Genomic DNA, 21,929 nt, shown 5'->3' on the forward strand with positions numbered 1-21,929 from the left:
AATGGAGGGATGCTGACACCATGTTTCCCTAAAAATAAGACAGGGTCTTAGTTTCTTTTGACCCCCCCCAAATAAGCACTTGGCCTTATTTTCAGGGAGGTGTTATTATTTTTGAGGTGCAGGAGACAGTGAATGTGGTCATCTAATGGCTGCTGCTGTGTTGCAATATTTTTGGGAAGGTCTTATTTTCAGAGATTTTATTTTATTTTAGTTTAATTTCATTGTATTTAAGTACAATGACAATAAAGATTATACTTATTTTAGTGCATGTGCTCAAAAGCCCAATTGGGCTTATTATCCAGGGAGGTCTTATTTTTAGGAAAAAGGGTAACAAAGTTGGTGTCTTCCTACTTAAAAAAACAAAACAAAACTGCTATGTGCTACCTGCTTGTAAAGGCAGCACGTAGATCTACATGTGGTCCTCAATTCACAACCACAATTGAGTCCAACCTTTTTTGTTCTAAGCAAGACAATTGTTAAGAGAGTTTTGCCCCATCTTACGATCCTCCTTGCCACAGTTGTTTAGTGAATCACTGCACTTGTTTAGTTAGTAATACGGTTGTTAAATGAATCGGGCTTCTCTATTGATTTCTGTATGTCAGGAGGATGCAAAAGGGGGACCACATAACTGAGGGACACTGATCACAGGGATGCCGCAATGGTTGTAAGTGTGAAAAACAATCATAAATCACTTTTTTTCAGTGCTGTTGTAACTTTTAAACAGTCACTAAACAAACGGTTGCAGTAGAGGATTACATATATTTTTTGGTACCATGGGTCAGACAGATGACATAACAGCTACCAAAACACTGAGAAGCATTCTGTCTTCCTCATTAGTCAAGTTAGCCCTCATTTGGTGACCAGATTTAAGACTGCCAACTTGGTTGTTAAGTGAAGCAGTTACTAAGTAAAACTGCAACTTTATTATTTTACTTCAAGTTTTCTGATCTAAAAATGTAGTACAGATAGTCCTCGATTTACAACAGTTCATTTAGTGACTGTTCAAAGTTACAACAGGACTGAAAAATTGATTTATGACAGTTTTTCACGCATGACCATTGCAACATCTCCATGGTCATATGATTTAAATCTGGACGCTTGACAACTCACATTTATGATTGTTGTAGTGTCCCGAGGTCATGTGATCCTCTTTTGTGACCTTCTGCCAAGCAAAGACAATGCGAAAACCAGATTCACTTAACACCTGTTACCAATTTAACAACAGCAGTGTTTCACTTAACAACTATGGCAAGAAAATGAAGCAAAATTTACTTAACAAATGTCTCACTTAGCAACATAAATTTAGGGCTCAGTTGTGGTCATGAGGATTACCTGTAAATGCGAGGATTGGTTGCAAAGTTACTTTTTCATCATTGTGGTAACTGCAAATGGTCACTAATCAAGTCAGTCCCTAAACGAGGACTATCTACTCAAGCAGTTATTCTTTATCACTATGAATGTTGAAGCTGAATAACTCATAGACTTAGTGTATGCAGTATTGTTGGCTTCTACTTTTGCAACATTTTAAATTCATGACAAATCCCTGTTTAAAAATAATTTTTACATAGTAATTACATGTTTACAGTGTCAGATTTTTGGCCTAGTTATTATTGCACTACAGTAATTGAGATTCTGTTATCCCAGAGCAGCCATGTCCCGATAATCTGCTCCAATGCAATCTGTTGTACGGGAACAAACTTTTCAAATTTAGACATTGGGATAACTGCAGAAAAAAAGTATCTTCCCCATCTTCCTACTTGCTGGTGTTTAATCTATTTCAAGGAAATTATAATATTCTCCAAAATCATGAAGTAGTTTCATCTTTCAATTCCTGCTCAAATGTATACTATCGAATAAAAAGACAACCACGCACACTGCAAAATCAGTTCATGAAATATATTAAAAGATACAAATAAATAAAACAGGTACACATGAAGTAGTGTACATCTTAAGAGAACTGTGCTAAAGGATCAAAAAAGAGCATCAATCACACATTAATGGAACAGATATTTAACAATTATTTCAATCAATCCTGTGCCAGACAAATGTCATGACCTCAGGTCTTAACTTTCCAGAGGCTGTGGTCCACAATACAGTAGAAGAGTCATCCTTCCTTCTAACATACACTTTAAAAAGTGTGTAAGCTAAAGAGTCATTGAATCTGCATTCACTTGAGCATCAACTGTGCTATTTCTGCTGAAGCTCAAAAATTTGACATGGAGGTGGGGTCACAGTTTCTGGTTAAGGTATGACATGGAACTTTGACAGAATGGAAGCTGTTTGGTCTTGCTGATTTCCATTTGGGTGTAAAAGAATCCTCCCAAAACTCATGGTTTGGATCACATTTAAGGAACTCACTTTTATTCCTTCTTAAGAACATTAAAAACCTAAACACTCAAACTAATAGTCTTTTTAAACAATATTTTTGAAGATTCAGACTTCAAACACCCTACAGGATTTTTTTAAAAACTAAGACTTTTGCTCTTTCAAGAGAAATTGGACCTTGCAAGGTATCCTAAAACTTCAAATTGTCCTTCAAGTAACATGTAAAGTTACAGTAGAAACTGTATTTTTATCTTCTTTCTTCTCATTACTTCATCCTTCTGTTCTAAACTCTTTGCCTTTCCCATCTGACAACCTTCCCCAAAACAAGGAAAAAAGAAAGCCAAGTTTCAATCTCATAGAAGCATCAAGTGAAATACAAGGATACTAATTCACTTTTCGCATATCCCCCAAATGCCACAGTACAAACAGAATACAGATCCAAGGAAAAACTGTACAGAGGATGAAGTAAAGTATCACAATTATCCCATCCCAGCAAAACTATCACTTAGCCTATTTACCCACTAGACCCCACATTCTTCCTTAGTCCACCAGCTGCCTCTAGTGCGTGATGCATCTTCATTGGGATGGAGTTCATTCTCGAAATGTTTATCCATGTAGATATGCTTCAAGCCAGGCTTCTCCAGAGACCTTAAGAGATCTGTAAAACAGTGTACAGGTCTTAGATTACACCAACATGGGAGGCAGAGTATGTGTCACAATATGCACTTTCCCAATCCTTCAACATCTTTGTTACCCCCTTACATTTCTTTGATTGCCATCTCTGTGCACATTGATTGGTATACATGGAGACTCTTTTCCCACTGCAACTGAGTGAGGGAAAATCTCTACTCGTGTCACAATTATTATTCCCCAAATGTGAAGAAACAGGCATTCTGATCATCATTTCCCAAGGACTATTCTAGTTTTGCCCTGATTTTACTTAATCGCTAAGAAATGTGAAAATATATGTTGCCTTTCATTCCCATCAGATGCATAGCTGGAGGATGCAAGGAACCAGATCTCAGACTGGAATTTCTTGTTCTGGTAAGTCACTTGTTTTAAATCATGCTCTAAATAGGATTTATTTCAATAAGATTTTGAGATTACATAGCCATTACTACGGTATCTATTCGATCTATGGTGCTATTGCAGTTCTTATCATCAGGAATCTACTGCCTAGCAAAGCTCCAGATTTTTATTACACAATGAAACATGGGCAAGGTGTCCTTGCTCTTCCCCCACTATATAGACCATGTGAAGGAGACATCCATTTAGCTTTGTTCAATTGGCCCTTTATCCACTTCAGCTGATTACTGTATTTTTCAGACTATAAGATGCACCGGAGTATAAAACACATCATGATTTTGAAGAGGTAAATTAAAAAAAAAGTTTTTGTACTCTGCAGGCCTCCCAAACCCTCTGCACACCTTGTTTTTTGCAAAAAAGCATGTAGAGCTTTGGGAGGCTTGTAGAGTGCTCCTGGGGGCTGGAAGGGGGCAAAAAATGGCCCATTTTCACTCATTCCCCCCCCCCCCGGAACACTTTGCAGGCCTCCCACACCCTCTGCATGTCCATTTTTGCAAAGGGGGTGGCGTTTCGGTAGGCCAAAAATGCTATATTTAGTGTATAAGATGCACCCAGATTTTCACTCTCTTTTTTTGGCGAAAAAGGTGTGTCTTATACTCTGAAAAATACCGTAACTGTTTTACATGAGCCAATTATTCTTTTCTCTTGTCAAACCAGAGTTCATACAATTCTTGCCATATTTACCGTAAAATGTCTCCAAAGGCTGTAAGTAGGGGCTTGCTCTGATAGGTAATACCATGCTTGGCACAGAGGGATTTCACAAGGGGAGCCACTTTACTGTAGTTGTGGCGAGGCATTGTGGGGAAAAGGCTGTAGAAAAGTAAAAAAGTAGGTTTGTTTTATTTTTTTTTTAAAAATAAAGCTGATGAAAAGATTCATAGATAACATAAAAACTAAATACAAAATAATAAAGAAAGAAAAAAGAACTTCCAATTTCCTATGCAGCAAATATAGGTAGAATTTTGCTTAATCTATATTACAAAAAAGTCATTTTTCTATTATACAATTTTCCCCCCAATCATCAAAACCATAAATCATAATGCATTTTTCCCATTTTAAGCAAAACATTTCAGTCAGCCATAAATGTAGATAGTTTTTTTTTCTTAAAAAAACAAAACAAAACAATGAAGTAAAAGTTGCCATCTCCATTGGTTTCATCGTCTTCACCAGCCATTCCTCCATAGTGCGCGATTTTGGAGCATAAAATAATCTCATTGCAATTGTCATATATCTAACAAAATTCACTAAAACCTCTCTAGGGGCATTCCACACTACATGTAATTCCACCAAATTTGTAATTTATTCTGCTTCCCTATCTTCCTCTTCCAGATTAAAAAAATTGTCAACACTTTTAATAAGCTACTCTGTAATGTTTTCATTGGAATGTCAGGACAGCTCTAAATCTCAAACAGAATTCTTTCTCTTTCAATTCCAATAGTCAAATTATCCAATATCTGCTTTGAACTTTTGATCTTCTAAAATTTTCACTCAGTTAATGATTGTTTTACTTCTCCAGATTTTTTAAACACCAACTTTCATCTCTTTTCTTAACTTTAAAAATATTTCATCTTTTCTTTCAAAAGCATCCATTTATCTATTTCCCATCTGATAAAATTTATTGTTTGTTGAAAAAAATTCTGAAGTATATCTTATGAAGCTGATTTTCTAGCACACCTTCTGCCCTTTGTTGCCATTTTTAGTACCATTTTTTCCAGAAAATGTCCCAAGCAGACAAAATAAAAAGACAAACCACTTTGCTTTTCCCCTTATTTCCTTCTTTCAACCATTTTCATTTCAGCCACAACAAACATTTTAAAAAATTGTGCCCATGTCCATTTTAGAAACTGTCTTACATCTTTGTTTAATTAAGCTTCTTGCAAATAATTCTTGAACATTTAAATACAAATTTGTCTTGTTTTTTATAGTGTAAAAAGAAAGTTAAACTCACTACAAGGAGTTTTATATTTGCCAGAGACATTTATAATTATTTACAAAGTAATATCATCTTAAGGAGTTGCAAAGGCACAGTGGTTAGAATGCAGTACTGCAGGTTTCTTCCGCTGCCGGTCGGTTGCCTGCAATTTGGCAAATCAAATCTCACCAGGCTCAAGGTTGACTCAGCCTTCCATCCTTCCGAGGTGGGTAAAATGAGGACCCAGATTATTGGGGGCAGAGAGGGCTATAAAGACTGTGACATGGTATATAAGTCTAAGTGCTATTGCTAAGGATTTTACTTACTGGTGTTCAATCTGGAAATTCAGGTGACCGGTGAACCAGTCATTGAAAAATGACTGATTCACATTGCATGTTGCATGGAGCTATGGGAAAACAAAAAAAGTATATTTATTCCAATGCCTAGCTGGAGATCTGGATCTGTTTTATCTCTCACTAATATTAACCGGATCCACAGAAGATAGGCCTGTATTTTGGTATTATTTGTATTTATTCATTTATTTAAAATGTTTTATGCCCCCAGTTTACCAGATTCTAGGAAATTCACAATTCTAAAACATTCAAACATATTCCAACATAAAAAACCCAATGTGTTAAAATCCTAACAAATCAGTTAAAGAACAACCTCATTCCCCACCCCACCAAAACCTGATAAAAGATAACTGTATTCACAGATCTTCTAAATGATAAAAAAAAATCAGAACTAATATTAGTTCAAAGGAAGGATGTTCTAGAATGAAAGACTGTTCCTACTATTCTCTAATGGTAGTTTCATAATAACAGTGCTTTTCCCTCAAAACATTAATACAAATTAATTAGTAATACTAATCAAAATTAATAAATTAAAGTAAACCGTGGCACGAGAAATCCGCGCTAGTCAATAGAGCGGAGACAAATCAGCGTCGACAAGTAGGCGTCATCATTAGCGCGCCCACAGTACCGCGTTGATATCAGCGCGACGACGGCCAGCGCGAAAAAGTGAATGCTTCGAAAGGTTTTTTTATTTTGAAGCTTTTTAATGCTAGGATAAGTTAACGTTAGTTTTGAATGCTGTGAATCTTGAAAGGATTCTGTATTTTGAAGCTTTTGAATGCTAGGAAAGTTAATGTTAGTTTTAACCACGTTTGTTTTAAATGTAAAATGCAGCTTTTGAATGTTTTTTTTAATGTTTGTTTTAAATGTAAAATGCAGCTTTTGAATGTTTTGAAACAGTGAAATGTAAATAAAAGTTTATTTTGTTGCATCAAATCAATCAGTTTTGTTGACTAGTTTTATTATTATTTATTTATTATTTTGTGTTATTAAGTTTATTTTGTCACTAAATAAATTATGTTTAGGGGTTTAAAATGTACTACTAAAAGTTTATTATGTTGCATCAAATGGAATAAACATATCGATTACAGGATCAATAATTCAGTTTATTATGTCATTAAATAAGATAAAAAGTCAGGACAAGAAGCTTATTATGTCACTAAGATAAAATACAACAAATCAATTAATTTAGAAGTCAATATTATGAGATATTGCACGTAGATAATCTGTACGTTCACGCCCTGCATATGTTGGCAGAATTGCAGCAAGACGTCTTGAAAGTTGTACATATTTAGATTTGCTGCCTGGTTGACTGTTGGTGATTCCGCTTTGAATTTGTTTGATGGTTTGTTCTGTCATGTCTTGCTCATGGCGGAAATGATGCAGCAATGTGTAAATGGTTGGATGGTGGCATGCTACTGATGATTGGAAAGCGTGATGCCAACCCTCGATAGAATTATTTGTTCGTGGCAAGCCATGAGCAACACGTTCTCGCATGTTCCACATAGTGATAAGAAACAACGGATTAGTTCTTCGATTGCATCTCTAATGGCCAATGTAATTATCTTCCCAGTAATCATAATTATTTTGTAGATTGCCAGGTTTAGTGTCATTCAGTTCATCGAAGGCAGAGCCAACATCTTCCGGAGGAACGAAACTAAGTGCAATCAGCATCTTTGAGTACATTTTAAAGTTATCATCATCACGATATAAATTGGATAACCCTTTGTTTTGTATACGACGCCATAAGGACTGACCAAGGTGAAACAGACAACCAAGTATGGTAGCATTTGGAAATACAGTAGTCAGTGCATTCATAGTTGCTATTTCAAAATCTATTAGAATGCTGAGAGGCGTGACAGAAGGTTGCAGTTCAATTACTTTGCGGAAAACCCTCTCATAGTCAGCCCGTGATTTTGTTTTCATGAGAACATATATTAGTGGAATTGAGCGATTGTCAATTAAAGAATGAATGGTAAATACCTGGAGAAATATTTCAGGCGCTACCTTGAATGTTCCATCCATGAACCAGTGTGGATATTCCTCCAACAATTTCAAATTTGCTGCCGTCCCGAACATAAACATTCTGTTTGTGTCTTGATCACCCGAATCCCAGAGAAGAAAATTTTCTGAACGTGTTGTCACCTTCAGAGAGTCTGGAATAATAATTTCTTGAACACATTGTGGTCTAGGATTGGTGACATCAGGCCTCCTCCGTTTTCGCTGTATAGTACGCTGGCTTGCTGAAAAGGATGGCAAAAGATGGGCTGCTTCTAGTGAGACTCCAGCTGTGCTACTGAGAATAATTTGGCGTGGTTTTTCTACACTGTTTTCCGCTCTTTCGCGTATAGTTGCTTTTACTTTCTCAATTTCGTTTTTGGCAGTGTCTGGAGCATGCATGTGTTCAGTAGATGTTACCAATGTGCCATCTGTCTTCATCTTAAGTCTGCCTGCACACTCTTTTTTAATGCACCTCCATGAAGAAGACTTATCTAAATTTAATTTGTCCTGTCGGTATCTATAGCCTTCATAGAGTAAATGGGGTTTGCCTTTTTGTGACTTTATCATCTCCATGCAGGTTTTGCACAGCTTGAGATTGTGTCAGCGTTTTAACGTTTTAAGCAGTTGACACTTGACAGCTTTCTGCAACCGGTATATAAGTCTAACTGCAACCTGATAGCTTTCACAGCGTTAAGAACTGAAACCTGGTTTGACAGTTTCAAAGTGCACTTGACAGCTTTCTGCAACCGGTATATAAGTCTAACTGCAACCTGACAGCTTTCACAGCGTTAAGAACTGAAACCTGGTTTGACAGTTTCAAAGTGCACGCGCGTTTGACAGCGCGCGATGGTTTGCCATTTGAATTTGACAGCTGCAGCATGTTAGCGTGATTGCGTCTGCGCGCGATGATGACGCTGCGCTAGCATCACATTTGCTCTAGCGAATCGGACGGCGCGGATTAGCACTCCGCGCTCATATCTCCGCGGAGAAAGGCTTCACGGAATTGTGGTGGAACCTATTCCCAAATATTTTACTTTTTTAACTATTCAATTATCTATGTTTTCCATTAAATCTTTTTTCTGTTCCTTTTTAACTAAGATTTTAGTTTTCTCTTTGTTATTTTCAATCCCGCAACATCACCATAGTCTTCTATTTTCTTCATTAGTTTGAGTCCTGTTTCTTGCGGTTCTTCTATAAACACCAAATCATCTGCAAAAGCTGTTCTTTTTTATCTCCATGCCTTTTATTTCTATATCTTGGTGGTTGTTTTTATTTAACACTTCCAGAGTCAAAATAAATAATAAGGGGGCAATGGGCATCCCTGTCTTGTGCCTCTTTTAATATTAATATTCTCGCTTATGTCCCCATTCACAAACACTTTTGCAGTCTGTTTTGTGTATATTGCCTTGATCATATTGGGTGAATTTTCTCCCAAATTCCATGTATTTTAGCTGCAGTATCATGAATCGCCAGTTTACATTGTTGAATGCTTTCTGCACATCAGGAAACATCAGTGTCATTTGTTTTCTGGGTATGCTTCATAATATTCCAATGTGTTCAGAATTATTCTGTTATTTTTGATGTGTCTATTTGGCAGGAAACCGTTCTGGTCCGAATGTATAAATTTATTCAGGAATCTCTTCAATCTTTCAGCTATTGTTGATGTATAAATTTTATAGTCTACATTTAAAAGTGAGATGGGTCTATAGTTTTTAATCTGCAATAAATCTGTATCTTTTTTGGTATGAGGATGATATTTGCTTCCATCCAAGATTTTGGTATCTTAGTTTTTAGTAAGACTTTGTTGTAAACTTCCAGTAGTCCCAGTCCCAGGGGGGGTGGGGTGTCTTGTAATTGTTTATAGAATTCTGTTGGTAAGCCATCTGGTCCTGGAGTTTTATTTTTCTTCTGTCTCTTAATTGCTTCTGGTAAGTCAAACAATTTTTGAATTTAGTGTAGATCTTATTTCTTCAGGTGGCGCAGTGGTTAAATGCAGCACTGCAGGCTACTGCTAGATCAGCAGTTCAGCGGTTCAAATCTCACCGGCTCAGGGTTGACTCATCCTTCCATCCTTCCAAGGTGGGTAAAATGAGGACCCAGATTGTTGGGGGCAATATGCTGACTCTCTGTAAACCGCTTAGAGAGGGCTGAAAGCCCTATGAAGCGGTATATAAGTCTACTGCTATTGCTTATTTCTTCAGGGACTTTAGGTAGCCCAGCATCTTCTAGATATTGTTTTATTTTATCCTCTGATAGTTCCTCTTGATCATACCGATATTCATAGTAGTTCTGGATTGTTATTTTTTGCTGTCATTTTGATGTTGTAATGTACTTTTCTCATCTATCAAGTTTTGTACCTGTTTTTTTTTCCTTTTTTAAAAATTTATATGCCAATCATCTTCCTGGTTTATTGGCATTTTCAAAAAAGTTTTGTTTTATATTCTTAACTTTGTGTGCTAATTCTTCTTTTTCAAAAGTAGGGACAGTTTGTGTTTTATTATTTCCATTTGGTTTTTGAGCTTCTTTTCTTGTGGTTTTTTCTGAAATTCCAGTTCCAATCTGTTGTATTTGTCATGAGGCAGCCACTCTCTATCTCTCCAATCTTTGGGTTATGTCTGTACAGATATCTGCTGCTTCCTCTCCTGGTTAGACCATATAGTAAACCGTGTGGAACATATCTGGTTTTAAGCAATACCTCCCCTTGCATATTTAAGCTATACCCTTGTATTTTCCCAAGAAAAAAAACATGCTCTGGCAATCTCTATCCTTCCCTCCCTTTCTCATATGAAAATGGAATTCACTTTAGGGCAAGTACAACTCACCCCAGGTTTGAGGTATACAAACTCTGACAGAATTTTGCTGCCAACAGAGCAATATAATGATTATAAAGGGCTGAAGTATCTACTGGTTATTACAGGATAGTAATGCTCTTTCAATGTTTTAGGGACCCTTGCCTGTGAACTAGCTTCAACTCAATTCTGGCAAGACAGAGTGGGTCTGGGTTTTTAGTAGATTCACCCTCCTGCTCAAGGAGGGTGGCAGCCATGGCTGTAGGGGCCCTTGCACAGATTGGTTTCGTGTGCCACTTGTACTCTTTCCTTGACTGGAATGCCTGTGCTCACTTCCAATTTGATTACAGCAATGCATTCTATATGGGATTCCCTATGAAGCCCGCCTGGAAGATACAACTGATCCAGAATGCAGTGACATTAACAGTGATAGTTGCACCTAAATTTACCCATGTAATATCTCATTATACAAGCTTCATTGCCTCCTGGTTTCCTTCTGGATGCAGGTCTTGGTTATCTTTAAAACCCAATATGGTACAGAGCCAGGTTATCTGCAGGATCAACCTCTCTCTAATTACATCTACCCATCTTGCCAGATTAGATAGGTTGGGCATGCTCCTAGTTCCTTCCCTTAAACATTGCCATCTTATGGGTTCTAGGAAGTAAGCCTTTTCCGTCGTCAGCCCCTACCGTATGGAACATCTTTCCCCTTGAAGTTCAGCAGACTTCACACCTGGCTTTTCCCCAAGCACGGGGAGGGTATGAGGTGGATGAGAAGATTTAATGATGGACTGCAGATGCCAAATATTTAATATTTATGATTTTAATCAATGTATGTATTGTGTTGTTTTATTATGGACATAATTTTAATTATTGATTGGGACCAACATAGAGTTTGAAGGTAAAAGGGGAGAGAGAGAGAGAACAAGTCCTGAATTCTTCCCTCTTATAATTCACAGTTGCTGTGATCAAATTTTCCTGTGCACAGGAACAGCATTGTTCTGATATCCAAGAAGATTAAAACCATTGCAAGTTAATAGACATTATTTGGTGGGCATGAAGGCTAGCAAAATATGAGCTTCTTGTGTTATTGCACTTATTCATTACTGCCTCTTTATTCTTTCCAAAACATTTGTCCAGTTTTAAAGAGAAAAAGAGGCTATGAAAAAGTAGGAAAAGAAAATTTTTTCATCCCTGAATTTTTCTACTTTTTTCCTGACATTTTCCAGATTTTTTCCAAGCCTTTCCATCTTTAATCCCACCTCTCCAAGGGGTACCTAACACTAGAATGATAAAAAGTTGCCTTTCATTAAACTGGATTATTTTTTTAATCTACTTCAGTTTCTGTACTGACCAACCACGGGATTTCAACCTTTCATAGTTAGTTTGTATTTTCCTTGTTTTTTTGTGGTTGTGTTGTTTTATAACTGCTGGTCGATACTTTTAAATTATAGTTCTCCTAGATGTTTCTTTTGGAAAAAGAGACTGAATGTAGTGCCAAGCTATGCAGAAATATGTTTTGATGGAATGCATGTGTAACTAATTTGTATGAATTCATACAAATTAGTTACTTGTCATATTTGGAAAATATAAAATTAAAATCTTTCTCCTATCCCAAATTTGTCATCGGTTTCCCAAATCATTCAATGATCAATCTCAAAAACCAATGCTTTGAACAAGGGGAAATAGACTTACCTGGGTAGATACCCAGTCCATGTTTGTGTCATAGTCAATATTCATTGGAATGTGATTCATTTGTGAAACCCAGATAAACCAAGTTGCTTCCAGAAATCTGCAAAGTCCAATATAGCGTCAAATTAATTTTTTGCTAAGTACCCTTTCATGTAATACTAAAATAGCACAGTTCATTATAATGTATATGTTTGACTTTCCAAATGATTTCAGTAAAGCTACTGAGTGATGTGCCACTTTGGAGAAAGGTATTCATCTGTCACCACAGGGTCAGATGTCATCCATACATTAATAGTACTCCGCTGAATATTTTGACTCTTGGTTGGCTGAATGATGTTGTCAAGATGTTTTTTCCAGTGCTTACAGACTGTGGAAGTTTGAAGGGGGGCTGGGAGGCAGAGTTAACCTCAACCCTAACAAGAGCAAATAGTGAGTACACAGACTTTCTAAGTCTGGAGGTTTTCTGTCTGTGGTTCTGAATGGAGCTGAACTTCTCCAGATGTACCTAGTACACAATTTGGTGAGTATGCTGGACACTCCTGCTCAAAGAACAAGTTGTTAGTTGTGGCTAGGTTTTTGCACAGGTTTATTTGTATTGCATTTATGTCCCTTTCTCAGTTATCTCATGTGTGGGGCTATCCTTGAAAACCAGTTGGAAGTTTCCAGTGAACCATAATGTGATCATATGGCACTTCTGTTTCATGAGTGGTATTTTATCAGTAATTGATAATTATTTAAGAAAAAAATAAAGTTGGGGTTACCTGCCCAGCCAGTAGTATGCCATAAAACAACCAAATCCCATAATGGGTATGTAGACAACCATGACTCTGATTTGGTAAATGACAATCAAGGCTAGATCCTGTTTCAGAAGAAAGAGAAAAAAGACAGTATTTTCTATAAGTAATCCTATGCTACAATATTTCTTAGAAAATAATTTCTCATTAGCAGTATAGGCTTTTGGAGAATGGGGAATAAGCAAAATAATCCACACAGGAACTATTTCACTCCTGAAATGGATATAAATATAGCTTTTTTTTGGGGGGGGGGGGGGCAGAAAATGTTAAAAGATTGGGGCATTGGGAAAAATAATATATGTTTGCTGGTGGTAGTGCCTGACAGGAAGCAGGGGAGGGAGATAAAAAGGGAAGATAATAAAGTGAGTTGGCTAGTGGGACATACCATGCTAGATCAGCAGCCTATTAGCGGGAGAGGGGGGAGGGCAGTGGAAAAAAGAAAACACCACCTCCCACCCCAAAACACTTGCCCTATCCAGATTTTGTTTCATCTGAAACTGGGAGTAGCCAAAGCATTCTAAGTTTCAGTTCTGTCGAACTGGAGCTGATTCAAAGTAGCTCAAAAGAATTTCCAGAACACAATATGTAGGTCTGAAACATTTTTTTCTCATTTGTCCATATTCCTAGGTTGGCATACTTACCACCCATTCTCTGCGTTTGATTGTAGCGTGGTATATGGATAACTGGAAGAAGGGAATCATTAAAAGCGGTGCAATTACTGTTAAACAAGGAGAAGAAATAAAAATCTCTTTAAAAACACACTTATTCACTCTTCTGCCCTATTTCTTCTGACCAAGTTGCAATTGTTAATAGTATATCGTACACTTTCTTCTTATTTGGCTTATATTTCTATTATTTCAGAACTACGTTCTGTTCATAGTTCAATTTAATAAATTCAAATATTAACATGTTTCACCAGGCAATAAAGTAAAGTACTTATTATTCTATTTCCCTCAATCTTATCTTTTTCTGTTGTGATGATTAAGCATCTTTAATTTCTCATATCAAATCAATCTTTATTGTGGTCATAAACCAGCATATAATTTGTCACCTTCTCACTCTCCATTTCTGATGTTACCATTTGTCTTTATCCCCAAATTCTTGTGATATGACATTGCCAACTCTCATTTTCATCTCATATCTCAATATATAAGTCTTCTCTGATTATCCTAGCACCTTTGATTTGCAAATTCACTATCTTAGATGCTGTAACCTATATCTCTCCATTCTAAAAATCAGGAGAGGCAGTGCAGTTACTGTAATTAATGGAATGTGGTATTTTTCTGTGACAGAGATACTTACTGAAGAAGTACTTGTGTTGATAATTGTAAGGCATGTACTTCTTTTTCTGCAATCCAAGCTATGAAGAAAGGGACATCAGTTTATTCAAGCAACAGAGATGCATTTCCTTATGCTCCTTTCCTTATTTATGTTAGTGTGACCAATGGACTGTGGGCAGCTGCCTAGTGTGAGCTAGGCCAAAATATTCAAATTTTGTGTATTTGGAGGGGTAAAATGGATGGCTTAAATCTTGCAGAGGTTTATTGCACTCTTTTAAAATAACCTATATTTTTTTCTAAGTAACAAAGGTAAAATATCTACAACGTTTGCAGGTCTATAAAGCAAAGGAAAATAGAAGCAAGATCATAAGCACAACTTCAGTTTTACTTAGTAACCAATCTGCTTAACAACCAAGTTGCTCGCTCCAATTGTGGTCACTAAACAAAGACTACTTGGAAATGTTAAAGCCTAAAGGATAGCTGAAGTAAGATCCTAAGTACAGTTGTGGTTTCACTTAGCAACCAATTGTGCCAAATGAGGACTAACCATAACAATAAATCAAGCAAAAGGATCCAGTAAAAGTAAATCAAATTAGGCTTAAAAGAAAAACAACAAAATAGTTTGGCAAGCACAAACACAGATAATGAAGATTTGTTGCCTCCAGTGTCTTCTATTTGCTCTTCTAAAATTGTTTTTCAATAATACGCTCTCCATACCTCTGTAGCTAGTTTTGTCCCTAAGGCAAACGCAATGGGATGCATGTTGAGATCAGGGTCTTTACGAAAGCAGTTTGGTTTGGCATGATGCTGGAAATGCAAATTATTCCACCAATTGGCTGGAAATCCCTAGAAGAAAGAAATAGCAGAAAAGAATAGACTTTAAGATCATATGATGACAAAAAGAAAAGCCTCCCTAAAGGTCAGGACACTTACTTTCAGTTGACTCAAGACGATCCTATGGGCAATATGATTCCCCTTAGATGTTCTAAAGACTGAAAGGTGACCCAAATCATGTTGGAGCCAGGACAATTGGGCCTGAAAAAAAAAACCTTTTTAAAAAATGAAGCTAATTTCATACATTGTACAATATAGAACTAAATCAATGCATTAAAAACACAATTTTAAGGAGATATTCATATTAAATAAAATAAGATTCTGTAAACCTGCAATCTTTAATCTATTGAAAAGGCCCTAATTGGTCCCTGTCTATGAATTGCATATGGACCATGGACTGTCTATTTAATGGCCAGGATTGCTGACATTAAGTGATGCAGTCACATGATATTGCATTTTACAACTGTATCGCTTAGTAATGGAAATTCCGGTCCCAATTACCAAAGTTAATCAAGGATCCCTGTTGGTGTGCTGGTTCTGACTTCGAAACCAGGTGTACTGCCATTAAATTGCAAAGCTGTGTGAAAATATCCCAGATGCTAAGACTGTTATGTCTTGTGACATAAAGAAAAACGCTGCTGCAGTACAGAAACCCCCTCCCAAAATCTAGTTAGTTGTTATTGTAGTTAGTTATCACTTTAGTGAAACATGTGAAATTTTTTAGATCCTCTATATACAGAAAAAGATACCAATTCTTATTACATGACAAGATCCATACCGTACCTGAGCAATAGTAAAGAATGCAACACCTGCATAGAATGGTATTAAAGATGTGCCAAAATACCAGATTATCAACCAAGCACTGATATCGAAGAATAAAATATGAACAAATATCAGAAAGAAAAACCGGAGATTTGGCTTCAGAAGTCCCATTTTCTCAACAGTGGATCGCAGTTCCCGGAAATCTTGAGTAAGCAATTGCTGTGGGGCAAAAAAAACCACTTAGTCCCATAATCATACATTACATGGCTACAAATAATAACATGAAATGTTGACTATAAAATGTAACTCCCCAAGCTTTTGATTTGTATTGTTTTAGATTTTGACAACCACCTTGATGTTTCCTAGTTTGTATGGTGCTTTTATTTCATTTTGTATTGTATTATATTATACCGTATTGTATATAATTACTCAGAATTCAGAGCCATGATCTAAGAAATGCTGGACGGTACCTAATTGCAGGAGGCCAAGAAAAACAATTTGACTGTACCGTCTTACTCAGCTCTGATTCCTCTTATTTAAATCTTTAAAAAAATATTAAGGTCATCCCATAAAAAGTTCTCAGTGACAGAGATCGTTTATATGGCCACCCATCTCATACAAATGACTTTGGGTGGCTTACAGGATTAAAAACAAACAACACCCCCAAACATAACTCTCCCCCACTGCCCAAGGATAAATGGTTAACTATAAACCACCAACAGCAGCACAGCTCATATTCTCCCCTGATCTAAATGCCTATGGGAACAGCCAGGTCTTCAATTTGTTGTAAAGGCTAACAGGTCACCCAAATGTTGGGGCGAGAGGCACAGTGTTCCACAGGACAGATGCTATAACTGAAAAGGCACAATTCTGGGATCCAAAAAGATGGCCTTGCTTAATAGAAGAGCACCCACAGCACACCTTTTTTTTACTAGATCTAGGGCAGAAACAATAGGAGAAAGGATACTGCCTTATGCAATGGAGGGCTTCACAGATGATGACCAGCATCTTGAATTGTACCTGAAAGCTTACGGGGAACTAGTAGAGTTCTCAGAGCAGAAGTGAGAGATAGGCATAACAATAAATGACAAAAACTGCCCATGCCGCAACATTTTGGACTAGCTGCAGCATCCAGTTACTCTTCAAAGGCAGCCCAGTGTACAGTCAGGCAAAGAAAAAAGGGTGAGGCATATTGCCTCGGCCTTTTACCTTATCATAATTGTATTATAATACCAATCTGGATTTTGTTTCATGTGGACAGGGCTGGTGGTCTCCCATCCACTAACCTTATTTATCAGTACTAGATAGAAGTGGTCCTCAAGTTACAACCGTTCATTCAAGGATATTCAAAGTTACAAAGGCGCTGAATGAAGAGGCATACAACTGGTCTTCAAAGTTCCAGCCATCATAATTGCACTTGGGAACCAGTTTGCATTTATGACCAGTTGCAGTCTTCTGCTGTCCGTGTGAATCACCACTTGTGAGCTTCCCTACCAGTTTCCTATAAGCAAAGTCAATGGGGAAGCAAGTGGGGAAGACTGCAAGTTGGTTGGGTAAGGCTTCTCTGCCCTCAGCCTTTCTTCATTCTCACCACACTCACTTCCCCCCGCACTTCACTTGCACATACAGCATATCCTTTCCCTGGCCTCCCTGTGTTCAAACAGAAGCACTGACTGCACTCTCTTTCCACAGCCTGCACCCACACTTTACCTGGAATTCCTTCCACTTCCAGGTCTGATTACGACAATAATCTAGACTGCCTACATTGCCATCTCTAAGCAATACAGTCACGTGACTTTACAATTGCATTATTTAGCAACAGCAATTCTAGTCCCAATTGCAATTGTAACTTGGGGACTATTTGTAATGTGGGTTAAAAATCAGAAGTGGGCAACTGATGGTTTTCTAGTGCTTAATTACAATCTCTAGTATCCCTATTGTGCTAAGTGTAGCTGTTAAAGGACACAGGTTCCTTATCTCTAGTGAACAATCAGTAACATAGAAATCTGATTTTAATTATATCTGCACTGTATTTTTTAAAGTATAGAAATATATTTGCATTCCCAATTCTGATGTCTAACAAACACTCACATTTTTGGTGGGTTCACTAGTTGGTTGATCATGTGCCAGTTCCCCTATGAGCAATGAATTCAAATACTTGGCTGGTTGAGCCTTATTCAGGTGAAATGCTGTAAATGCATCCTATGAGAGAAAAGTTATTATGTTAAACAGAATGAGAAACACAGATTTAAACTAAACTTAAACTAGAAAGTAGTCACAAAGAGCTTAAATGTAAAACAGTAGTATATACTGCATCCAGAGTTTGAGCGGTAAGCTGGGAGTCATTATTTAAAAATGAGCACAAAGTTTTGGTTACATTCATATTTAGTTTTAATTGGTATAATTATTGGTATTTAATATTTTTTAATTATTTTTGGCTAAAATCTTCAGAGATCTTTAGGCTTTGGGGGATATGTAATCTTGGAACTACACCTCATTCTAAAACACCTACTGCAGCAAAAGCTTACATATATTCACTTTTTTAAAAATCCTGGCTGTGATGGTCAAAAAGGATTTGGAAGAACTGTGTTGAATCTCATTTAGCCATATGCCACTATTCATTTAAGCAGGTTTGTGTTTTCCAGGCACAATCCTCAAAAGTACTAGTAGCTGTTTAAAGAGTCATTTTGATTTAATAAATCACCTCTTTAAAGCAACCACCACTTTTTTTGGCTTACACAGAAGTGTGAAAATAATAAATCTCTTTTAATGAATTGTAGAAAATGCTCTGCAACCACATCCTTCTTACTTTATTAGCTCCATTACTCGGTATGTATGTGTATATGTATATGTGTATACATACATTTGTGTGTGAATGTGTGTGTGTGTCTACACACACAAGTTTAACCATTACTAGTAACTTGAGTACCTAATTTGCTAATTTTAAGAAGTTAACCAAATTCTTCTATTGTCAAATACTTTCCTATAAGCATATGTATCACTTGGATTCAAAAGCAAAAGAGACTTTGGAACATACAGGACAACAGATAGCATCTTTCCTCAATTCTTCCCATCAAGAATTTACACTAATCTTTCTCATATGAGGTTATTATCAATTAGTCCATGCATATGATTTCATGCACCCAGCTACACACAAACACATACACACATCAATCTGAACACTCTTTCTCCATTCCCAAACAGCAAATAAGAGAGCTTTCTAAAAACTAATGAATTTTCTCAGTGTAACTTCTCCTCTTTCAATATAGGCAAGCTTCAGCACTGTCATCTGAACATCTTGCTGATAAAGTATTTTCTATTAGAAGTACCGTAAATCACATTGCACCTTACAATCAAGGTTTCTTCATATACCCAATACTTACAATTATACTTCTCATGTATTATGTGTTAGGAAATTAAAAAAACCTACTCTATGTAAACTTCAATCAAGCAGTCAAAAATAATTTATTAGTAAAATTTTCAAATATGATCAAATCAATCTTGACATTACAAATACTGGGAATCAATCTGGAGCTAAGTCATTTTAAAGTACTCCCAGCAAACATCGCACTTTAAAACAGGGGTATCAAATTTGATTTCATTGAGGGCCACAACAGGGTTGTGCTTGACCTCAGGGGGCCGAGGTGTGGGTGGCCAGGCTGGGCATGGCCAGCTCGATATCAATAGTGTTGTGGGAGCCTGTACTAGTCCGAGGGCTCTGACAGCAAAAATGGGCTCTCAAACTCAGTTTTTGGCTGTGATGGCCTCCTGCAGCCCACTGCCAGTGAAAACGGGAGCTCAGGAGGACGACCCTTGGCCCTCCTGCACTCTGTTTTCACTGGCAAAGGCACCGCGGGCTGGTCCTTCAGTGTTTCCAGGGCGGCCCTCTGGGCCAGATCTAAGCACCCCTCCGGCCAAATCCCCCGGCCCTTGAGTTTGACATCCCTGCTCTAAAACAACAGCTTACCCAAGACCATTTTCAAAATTTAAAAATGACAACTGCATAACTAACATTGTGAAACATTTTTACACAACCTTACTCCTGGATTTCAACAAATTGTATATTCATCATAGGTGCCTTGCAGCTAGACTTACTTTTTAAAACAGCAATGCTGTTTAAAGAGTGCAGACCATACATTAAAACAAGAATTATAAAACAGCATTTTAATGAGGAGAACTGACTCAAATAACTTGTCAAACTTGTCAAACACCAATTAGTAATTAGTTTATACGAAATGAATTATGCCAAGATGACACCAATGCTGGCTGGGACACCATTTAAATAAACTTTTAAAAAGATTATACTTAGAAACCACCCAAATTTGCAAGGAGGGTGGAAGCTGGTATGAAAAGTCCTGGCTATGAAAGCAAAACCATATGTAGCTCCAATGAATATTTATGGCCCCTATTCCCTGGTGAGGACCCCTTCAAAATGGGAGCAACCTCATGAATCCTTGAATTTCTCAGTGAGCTCTATTTTAATGAGGACAAGGAGATAATCCAAATTTCTTTAAATTTAATTTAGAAATGTTAAAGGTATTTGTAAATTTCTTTCGAAGATAGTTTCAAGATCCCAAAAGATGATAGCACTGCTTTATTAGTCATACCGCACCGCATCCAGTTCTGATCACCACCATACAAAAAAGATGCTGAGACTCTAAAAGAGTGCAGGGAAGAGCAACAAAGATGATTAGGGGACTCTAGGATGAAACAGTGGATAAAAGATTGCAGGAATTGTTGTATCTAATCTAACAAAGGGTGAGGGATTCCATGATAGCAGTCTTCCAATATTTGAGAGGCTGTTACAAAGAATGGGGGGAGGACAACACGCACAACCTATTCTCCAAAGCACCTGAAGGCAGAACAAGAAGCAATGGATGGAAACTAATCAAGGAGAGAAGCAAACTAGACAAGAAGTAACAAATGGGAAACGTATCAGAGACCCAACTGAGAAATTTCCTGACAGTGACAGTAGTTAATTAGTGGAGCAGCTTCCCTTCAGAGGTTGTGGGTGCTCCATCACCCGGAGGTGTTTAAGAAGAGACGGGTCAGCCATTTATCCAGAATGATATAGGGTTCCCTGCAGGAGTTGGACTAGAAGACCTCCTTTCCAAGTTCGTTTTCCTGTATTCTTTCGGGATATGAGCCGGGTTTTGCCATTCCGCTTTCCCCCCTGCTCAACTAGCACTCTGAGACGTAGCTGTACTCACCGTGGCATCCTGCCCAGCGTAGTGGGAAATCACCCTCTGGCCCCCCGGGTGCCGCTGGCAGAAGCTGCTGATGTCGTAGACCTTCCTGTCAATCACAAGCCACTTCTCCTTAAGATGAGGTTGAATCCGTCCCGTGCGCAGACCGATTTCTTCCCACGTGAAAAAACGGCGGGAACAGATTTCACTCCCGTTCGCCTTTTTCTCTCCCCCTACAGCCCCCACCCCGGTATCCTGCAGCGGAGGAGCCATTTATTCCACAGGGTTAAATTCCTTGCTTCTCCACCAACGATCTCCTGGGGGAAGCCACAATTCCCGGACCAGGCAGCGCGAGCAGCTCTAGCAACAGAAGGATCTAGCGCGTTCAATTAAGGGATCCTTGTTCTGGAACTCTCTCTTCGGCACCTGATTGGTCCGTCGAGGTGATGAGAAACACCATTGGCTCTCCGGCGCCTCTCTTAATTATCGCTTGACTTCTCATTTTATAGCTTAATGTAACCGAGCCGCCTCTGAACGTTTGATTAAGGGTCACGCCCATGGCAAGCTTTCCACCTTCCAGTTGGGTTTCTTTCTCCCCAGCTACCAGACTCAGCACTTCTTTTCCTTTCCAGAGCTTACTTTCCTCATGGTGCAAGCACTTATTTCGTGAATCATTAATAGTTTTTACATACTGTCTAGTCATCTTCTCTGAATGGCTTATTTCATCAGGCTGGTACCTTAGCTCAAATAGTTTTGCTGTGAAACATACATGTTTTAGGGTAATAGATTTAAGGTAATGAGTCTCCCAATGCCCCTGTTTACTGAGTTGTTTTTAGACTGGATGAAACGTCCTATCGGTTATAATAAAAAGAGATGAGATTTCTCCTTCCTGTACCATTATTTTGAGAAATGAGT

At 37.7% G+C, this 21,929-nt stretch overlaps 1 protein-coding gene across 6 annotated transcripts; it reads right to left on the minus strand.

Annotated features, from left to right (window-relative positions):
• Nucleotides 1-1,882: 1,882 nt before the first annotated feature.
• LOC106554505 (acyl-CoA (8-3)-desaturase) lies at nucleotides 1,883-21,427 on the minus strand. 6 transcript variants are annotated; one of them, XR_015696605.1, is made up of 13 exons: nucleotides 21,039-21,415; nucleotides 17,920-18,030; nucleotides 15,850-16,047; nucleotides 15,166-15,267; nucleotides 14,950-15,078; nucleotides 14,255-14,312; nucleotides 13,594-13,670; nucleotides 12,920-13,017; nucleotides 12,162-12,258; nucleotides 5,650-5,729; nucleotides 4,096-4,221; nucleotides 2,844-2,983; nucleotides 1,883-2,638 (listed from the first exon to the last, which is right to left on the minus strand). XR_015696605.1 is itself a non-coding variant. In XM_014073195.2 (12 exons), the coding sequence occupies exons 1-12, from the start codon at nucleotides 21,285-21,287 to the stop codon at nucleotides 2,932-2,934; spliced, it is 1,377 nt and encodes a 458-aa protein (XP_013928670.2). In that variant the 5' UTR covers nucleotides 21,288-21,415; the 3' UTR covers nucleotides 1,883-2,931. The 6 variants fall into 6 exon arrangements, 5 of the variants coding, with proteins under 5 accessions (XP_013928670.2, XP_087571282.1, XP_087571278.1 ...); XM_014073195.2 differs by having other exon boundaries at nucleotides 1,883-2,983; XM_087715156.1 differs by lacking the exon at nucleotides 4,096-4,221 and having other exon boundaries at nucleotides 1,883-2,983; nucleotides 21,039-21,427.
• Nucleotides 21,428-21,929: the final 502 nt, after the last annotated feature.

The sequence above is a fragment of the Thamnophis sirtalis genome, unplaced genomic scaffold (genome assembly GCF_051295495.1).
Source record: "Thamnophis sirtalis isolate CommonGarterSnake01/CBP01778 unplaced genomic scaffold, rThaSir2_p1.2 scaffold_1, whole genome shotgun sequence".
Lineage (NCBI taxonomy): Eukaryota > Metazoa > Chordata > Lepidosauria > Squamata > Natricidae > Thamnophis > Thamnophis sirtalis.